The sequence below is a fragment of the Egretta garzetta genome, unplaced genomic scaffold (genome assembly GCF_000687185.1).
Source record: "Egretta garzetta isolate BGI_Z169 unplaced genomic scaffold, ASM68718v1 scaffold5, whole genome shotgun sequence".
Lineage (NCBI taxonomy): Eukaryota > Metazoa > Chordata > Aves > Pelecaniformes > Ardeidae > Egretta > Egretta garzetta.
Window position 1 is genome coordinate 4051058 of NW_009259707.1, and position 8177 is coordinate 4059234.

At 45.1% G+C, this 8177-nt stretch overlaps 1 protein-coding gene across 1 annotated transcript in view; it reads right to left on the reverse strand.

The window, feature by feature from the left end:
• The window catches only part of IL1R2 (interleukin 1 receptor type 2), a 17062-nt gene extending 10412 nt beyond the window's left edge, over nucleotides 1–6650 (reverse strand). Inside the window, exons 1-5 of the mRNA XM_035894387.1 lie at nucleotides 6544–6650; nucleotides 4720–4850; nucleotides 4364–4622; nucleotides 1980–2154; nucleotides 366–540 (exon numbers count right to left, since the gene is read on the reverse strand). Coding sequence (XP_035750280.1) covers nucleotides 366–540; nucleotides 1980–2154; nucleotides 4364–4622; nucleotides 4720–4850; nucleotides 6544–6569 — 766 coding nt within the window. The 5' untranslated portion in view covers nucleotides 6570–6650. The remainder of the gene's footprint in view (nucleotides 1–365; nucleotides 541–1979; nucleotides 2155–4363; nucleotides 4623–4719; nucleotides 4851–6543) is intronic.
• Nucleotides 6651–8177: the final 1527 nt, after the last annotated feature.

The following is an 8177-nucleotide window of genomic DNA, read 5'->3' on the forward strand; positions in this document are numbered from 1 at the left end:
CAACCAAACCAGCGGCTTTCCCCCATCCTGAGCGAGTAGTAAATGTTTTATTTCCTAAACTGGCTGAAGCCATTTGCAGTGATCCCCCCGCTCCCCCACCCTGACAGAGATTATTCGGTTTAACAACCACCGGTGCCTGCAACATCAAGTTCTGCCTCCTGCAAATCTGCTGCAAGTCAGGTGAAGGGGTGACCCCAGCCCTGCCGGGGTGCTGTGGGGAACCCACCGGGGCCAAAGCAGGCACCCATGGCATCCCCCTTTCCTCAGCAGTGCTGAGAGGCCAAGTATGAGTTCCTCTCCTGAATTTCATTAGCAAAGAGGAGAATTTCTTAAGCGCCGTAATGTTTTAAGGTGTCAGCATTTACCAACAGTCTTCAGTTGGATTGTTCTGGTGATTTCATACATTACGCCGTCATACGGAAATGACACCTTGCAGGTATAGTAGCCAGCGTCTGTTGGTAGCACAGAAGTCATGATCAGAGAAGTCGAACCTTTCAGAATTACGAATTTTTCATTCATGTCTTCCAAAGGCAGAGCATCCTGGAAAAAGGACAGCAACTGGTGTTACGGCTCAGGTGACAGGGGCGGCTGCACTCTGTCTAACTTCCAGACAAAATTACTCAGCCCTGTCTCTTTGTTATTAAAAGTTCTCTTATTGATGGGAAATCTGAGCAGTTCCACTTTCCCACCAAAGGGCAAGTTCTTCAAACATGTATCCATCTCTAAAACACTCTGAGGCACTACATGAAGTGTGAAGAATCACTATTTTAATCTATCTATATCTAAAGTGTGTCTGTATAGCTTTTCGATGAAATGCACATTTTAGGATGGGAAAGATAAACTGGGTTCTCTTAAAAGCAGTCCTCTAGCACATTCATCTAAGACAAAACCATTTCAGTCACCAGGAAGGTTTTCACAACACTATTACTTTCCATACATGACCTCATAAGAGTACTATTCCAAGCCATTCTTCTAAGATAAATACATTTGAGTAATCACGCAGGTTTCACAAAGCTATTAGGTTACCCTACGTGATCTCACGCGCTGTGATAAATTCCTGCTCTGTGTTGCTCAGGCTCTGTTCATACATGGGATGGAGCCCTGCTAGGAGCAATGATGTTCCTGCTCCATGGAGGCAGGCTAGTTCTTTCTGACAGTTGTAGCGGGAACCACATTGAGGGGGGACAGCCTTTTACTTAGATAAGTAGGTGGGTTGGAGCCTGATTCTGAAGGGAATCCTGAGCAGAAACGTTTTGCCGGTATGGTACCAGTCACGACGTAGGCACTGCTGTATGAAGTCAGCCTCGGTATTGCATCCTATGGTAAGAATGAGAGCTGCACAAGGCAGAGCATATGATCATAGTGGGAGTGTAAATAAAAGCTAAACCAAGGTATTAGGAAAATATAAGAATACTCCCATGCTGTCCAATGTGAGATCGTACAGCCGAGGATGATCAAGCGAAGGATATTTGACCTTCCAGGCAAAACCAGGCCTGCCTACTTGAAAAGCCGAGGACTGGCAAGTCAGGTGAGAGAACACTGCAAGCTTTGTGAGATGAATCCAGTATTTCCAAATGCTCTATTCCAGCGGATTAACGAAAGCTGCCTCATCTGAACAGCTCACATGAAGTCCTACTTTAAGGGATTCACTTGAGGGGCCATAAAAAGAAGCACGGCACCGAAGAGAAGGGCATAGTCTGGTAGTGGCCAACCCTGGAGTCAGAGTAGCTAATATAGCCTTAAAAATAGTTATACTGCCAGTGAGAGCATATAACATGTGGAGCACTTCATCCTGTGCTCAGTCTACCCCAGAGAACCTTTCTTAAAATATATACATCTGCCCCAAAATTCCCAGTATATTATGCTGTACTCGTGGCTTTAATAACAACATATTCAGGAGAAACAGAAAGTGGAGATGTGAGTGCCTTTACAAACAGGTTGGGATTAGGCTTTGCACAAAGAGGAGGTGGAAGTTCTACCTTGTACCACTTGAGCTCCAAGCTTGTCTTATTTAGCGTAAAATCCCACAGGTCAGGGCAAACAATCTTTCCAGAGGTGAAAGTGAAGAGGACCTGGGGATAGGCAATCTCCCGAGCAGCTGTTTTCTCCACGACCGTGAGGTGGATGGAGACCTCGGCACAGTAGGAGGAGTTCCTGCAGACAGAGCGGGGAGAGGTGAGCACCCACCAGCAACGAGGGGAACTCGAGTGACTCCCTTGGTTTCCTCCTGGCTCTGTTCCCCTCCTTGGCCGTTTCTAAGAGGCCAAGACTGAGATCAGGCCAGGAGAGAACCTGGAAAATCACTGGTACTGGGGTTTTTGGCACAATCTAAGCATGTTGCACACATGTCTGCCTCAGAGCTTCAATCTTTTTTGTTTTGTACCCCAAGTTTGCTGTGCACTCTTAGGCTAAGGCATGATTTTCATTTTGCAAGGAGGGGGAACATGTCCACCTAAACAGTAGCAGGTATGTCAGGAACCCTCCACCATTTCCTTGGAAGAGGTCTTGACTGTGAAAACCCTAATGATTGGGACCTAAACATGAAATAATAAGCTTAAAGCATGTATTAAGATACATCTGTAGTTACTATTGCATGACCAGTAGGCATTTATGTGGGTGCGTATTATTTTGCATAGAAAAGAAGGCATCCCTGCCTGGAATGTGTTAGAGTATTTAACTTTTCTTTCTGGTCCCAAGTGACAATCACTTCCAGTCTCAAGGAGGACTGAACTGGGGGAGATAGGTGATTAAACCATGTCCTTTCCAACCTCTGAATGCCTGCCTTGAATGTGCCTTCACCCAGAGCAGTGCCTGACCCCTGCAGGGGCCAGCAAAGCCAGAGGGCCTGGGCAGCAACCTCCTGGAGAGCAGCTGGGGGCTGTGAGCGGATGGATTCACACTACTGCTGGGGCATTGACTGGCTGGCACCTGCAGTTGGACATCTAAATCCAACATACTTGCTCAGCAGAAGCAGAGTTGCATGATAATTTCCTTCTACCCTCATTTTACAGAGCGTTGAAAAAAAAAGTGGTGGCTTCCCTGTGGGATGATTTGCAAAAGAAATACAATTTGTTTGTACTTTATTAAACCTGTAATAACGTTAGCCATGAAGCTATGTACTCGGCTTTTGCATATCTTTTTCAAACAGGTTTCACAGCATTTTTCTATAGCTGTCAGTAACGCTGCCACAGTGTTATAGATTGAGGAACTGAGGCAGAATAGTCCCAAAAGGGGATTAAAAACAATCCTTGAAGGTCTCAGGCAACTACTCTGTGCTCTAGGACAATATTTGTAAACTTTTGTTATTCTGGCCTCACTACCAAAGTCTTCTTTTCTGCCCCACCACTGCAGAGACATGGGGAAAGGCCAACCCAATATGCTAAGCATGACTTATTGAGTTCTGCCTGTCCATCTCTTCTACTGCTGACACAGGTCACCCACGAGGTGTGCCTTGCCAGCAAGGAAACTGTGCTCCATACAGGCAGCTCCAGGGTTGTAGAGACATGTTTTCCACTATAGACCCCAGAGCAAGGTGCCAGTTGCCAGGGGTGTACTGGGAGACTGACTGGATGAAGGAGCTGGCAGGGGACAAGGACCTGGGACACCTTCTGGAGTTCAGGCTCTTATGGTGACAGGCATTTTTCCCTTCCCCAGTCACCCACAAATCTAGACCCTGGTACCTCTTTCGAAACTGTACAACAGGCTGTCAGACTGTAAACATGCAGAAGAAAAAATGCCCAGCAGGGCTGAAGAAAACCATGGCTCAAGTCTCAACCCACTGCAATATCACAAGTCTGGTACCAGTCTAGTAAAGGCACATTGGGTCTCAGGAAAGATCTTCTATCAAAAGCAAAGCAATCAAATTCTGGTTTAAAATGTGAAGCAGAAGAAAAGTAAAGATTAGGGATAAGTAAGAGGGAAGAAGGAAGCCACTGCAGAGCTATGGTACTTTGATATGTGTTTTGTAAGGCAACCTGCAGTGCAAACAAGGCTATTTGCTTCTCTGGACCTGTAACACAAGGGTTGAGTTCTGCAGAATCCCTTGCATGCCTGCAGCACATCCCCACTTGCCATAGCCCTGACTGGCTCATAAATAAGCTAGAACAAACTCTTGTACACTATTTCCTCGCAAGATCGTAGCAATACTTTGTCACGATTTACCCAGATTTCAGTATATATATCTATAGGAGACACACAATGCATTTAAGAGTTCCAACTTTCCACATTTTTTGCTCTAATAAAGTCAGCGAGGAAATGGTCTTATCGAGACATGCTCTGAATGTAACTGGAATTTAGAATCAAGCTAATGCATTTTAGGCATAGTCATCTAGTTAGTGCACTGGATTTTCTTTTAAATACCCACCTTCTGGTGCAGATATATACTCCTGAGTCTTCTAGCATTGCTGGCAACAACCAGAGTGCATCTCCGTTTGCCCAGATTCTTGGATCTTCATCTCTTCCTGATATCATGGTGTTTGAACCATTTTTATACCATGTGATATTAGGGGTCAAGGCAGAAAAATCCAGATGTTTGTATCTGGGGGAAGGGCATTTCAGAACCACAGGTTCTCCATGTAGTTCATAGTAGTGTTTGTAAAACACGGTGTGATCTGGGCACTTCTCTATATAAATCAGAGATATTTTTACATTACCGTTAGCCAGGCACATTAAAAAGAAGGGAGAGGGAGACAGAAAAAACACCAAAAAGCGTGCCCTTACCTGTGCTTTTGACTTGATGGAGTCTGAAAGCAGAGGCGCCGGCTGTGCACAGCACCAGGACAAAGAAAAGCCCATGCATTTTGTCCCAGAGGAAATCAGAAGGAGAAGGCCGAGAGAAAGCGTCTTGAAATCTACAGGGAAGTTTATTACAAGACAGGAGATACAATGAAAATACTCAACGTCAACTTAAGAGTTAACTGCTCTTTTTCTCACTCCAGGCCTGGTGAGCTTTGGTTCACCCTTAGTGAGCCGAAAGGCTGCTTCATCCCCAGTTTCCGGGGGCTGACTTGTGGAACAAGAGCATCTGGCTTGGCGCAAGCACATCACTTCTGTCCCTTTCCTTTCCCTCCGTGAGATGCAAACAACACACCACAAGATGCTGCTGTCCCCACAGCTTTTCTGTGCAACAGCTACGGGTGGAAAAATCTAGCTCTGCTTATTTTGCAATAAGATGTGACTGAGGCACAGGTCAGCCACCCCGAGTGAGCTGTAGTGTAGTAGCTTGGGTGAACACAGGAGCAAAGAAGCAGCAGAGCAGACTTCAGCTCTGTTAAGCAGTCACTTCAGGTGTCCTCCGAGGTTGCATGGACCTCATTAAGCCCTGTGTCACTTTGTCTTCCCCACTGTGGCTACTGAAGGAGGCCAGCTAGCGTAGATCAGGCTGCAGGCAAACTTCCCTGCTATAACCAGAGCCAAGCTTTCAAAGTCTCCAACAAATGTTTCTTTTGGGACAAAAAACTTTGACTCCCACGGCACACACACCCGTGCTGTTGGTGCACAACTGAGTTTTCAGCATGGACACTATTACCATCTGTGCTAAAAAAAGATGAGGAAAACTCTGAACAACTTGTCCTAAAAATCAGACACGGTGACACTAAAGGAAAACAAAATTAACTGCTGCCAGTCATTCATTAGTTGTCATCTGCTTTGGCCTGGCATGGGCAAGGCAGTTTCTGCCTACATCACTGGATACTTTCAGGTCTGCCATGAGGTTTCGGCTGCTGCTACTCAGTTGATTGATTATGTGTTATCTCAGTGCACCACAGGCAAAAATACATAAAACATGCTATATATAGGCACCAGTTTATGCTCTGCGTAAGGTATTTATGTGCAGTACAGTAGACATATGCAGGAGACACATACTATTTCCATTTTATATAAAGAAATGTAAATTGCATGTATTTAACATTAGCCTAACTCTATGCTTGTCCCATAGGATGAATATTAAATGACTAGACAACGACTACATATTGTATCCAAAAGCAAAAACATATTTCTACCAGTGTAACACAGACATATTCATAGGTACTCACCTTCAGGCATCTTCTGTGTACCCCATCATGCTCGGACTTATAATGCAGTTTTAATCCACATTTCTCCCTGTTCTAGTAGCTATATTTATCTGACAGCTGATAGTTTGACTATAGTAAGCTATTTCCAGCTTATTATCATCTCTACAACACCACAAAGCCAACCTCTTGCTCAATAATACTGTTTCATAACCACGGGTCATCTCCCCTACCGCCAGATCCCCAAGGGTTTCCAGGGCAAGGAGCTATAGCCCCTCTCAGGGTGACACCAGGACCAGGTGCTGGTGGCTTTGCCTGTGGCGTTAACAAGCCCCATGGCTGGTTCACGTGTCATACCCTGTAATGGGGGAGATTCTCCCTCTTGTTAGATCCTTTGCCTGATGAAAACCCTTGATAATTTTGTTCAGAACTTTCCGGTTCCTTTGGTTTAGTACCTAGCAATCTCCAGAAGCCCCACACAACCTGAGGGTTTAGGGGAGGTTTTCATTCCCAAATTTCCATCAGATTCACTTACCTGTGGTTCCGCAGTCTCTCAGCCATTAGCTTCTCATGAAAAGATATCAGACTGAGAATTGCTAGTGAGGACCTTATATAGGGTTTAGCTCAACACCCAGCGGAAATTTGTCCCTCGTTGCCCAATCAGATTTGTGTCAGAACCAAATGACATTTTAGAGCCACCTTTCTTTCCTTCCGTAGGGTGAGGATGAGAGAAACAGAGACACAGAGAGAGAGAAAAAATATGTATTTGGATTTCCCAAAAAAGGGGAAATGACTGCTAAATATATGACTAAATTTCCCTTTTTCTGACGAACGGTAGTTTGCATACACTCATGTCTTCACATGACTGTTTCACGCTCTACCTCAAATAAAAAATTCTCATGGGTAACACAAGGTGTTCTGCAGCATAGTCAGCAGCTAAATAATTGCAATCTTCTCATAATGTGGTTCAGCAAGTTCTTCATGGAGAACATAAATCTTTTGTGATTTCCCAGATTGCTTGTGCATCACAAATGGGTTGATTCCCCTTTCCTTCCGTAACATCCATCTTAGCGTCACAGCTTACACTAAGGCTCTCTTTGCAATGGGATATAAAGAATTTGCAGCTATAAGCAGATTATGATGGCCAGGCTCATGAGCGGAAGGGGTAAGAAACAGGTTACAGATTGTGGCAATGTTGGCCTCCACCTGTTTAGAAGAGGGCGGTCTAGTGAAGGACTTCAGTCTGGAGCTGGACCTCCTTGCAGGGCCTCCTACGGTCTCCTGAGGCCTCAGGGAGCAGCTGCTAGCTGCTAGCCCAGCATTGCTAGCCCAGCAAGGCAGCATGCGGTCCCCGGCTGACCTGCCAGATCTGGAGCCAGCCCATGGGTCTCTGCTAGCAGACCTCAGTAAAATGCGCTCCCCTCCCCAGGCTCTGTAAGACTCAGCTGAGCCACCCCAATCTGGAGCACTGAGGTCCCAGCCTAAGGCTCAGGCTTTGCGGTGCTCTGGCTAACCAAGTAATGACTGAGTAATAAAAATGACATCGCTGTTTATCACAGTAAGCATGTAAGAACCATTTTTTATTTAATCCTAACATAATTCATTAACTCTTTTTTTTTAACTAATATCAGCCTCAGTTATACTGGAGACCTCAGAATATTGTTTGAGAGAGGAAAAGTTACCAGGTTTTGAGACCATTCTGCCATCTACTATGGAGAGAAGAACCGTATAGATGATGACATTTGTTAATACACTGTGATCTTTGGGGATGTGTCATATGCTTGGGTTGCACATATTCTTTTGTGCAGGCAACATCCACCATATTACAGCAACTTCAGTGAATAAACAAAAAGAAAAAAATCATGAAGCCCCATACTTCGATTTGTAATCGTCTTTACAGTTTCTATATCCCAATCAATGCAGACATTGCAAGGGTCTCTACAGCTATCAGCCCCACGCGTGGCTGCCCGGTTTTCCTTAAGCAGTCCCATTATCTATAAACCTGAGAGTCTGATACTGCAACTAAAGTTAGTTACCGCCCTGTAGCGCTCCATCTTCCCGGTGAAAAGAAAGAACTCCTCCCCATTGATGCTGAACCTACAGAACCACTGGTCTTGCTTTCTGGAGCTCCCGCACTTCATTCTGAGAATCTGGCCTCATGAATTATAA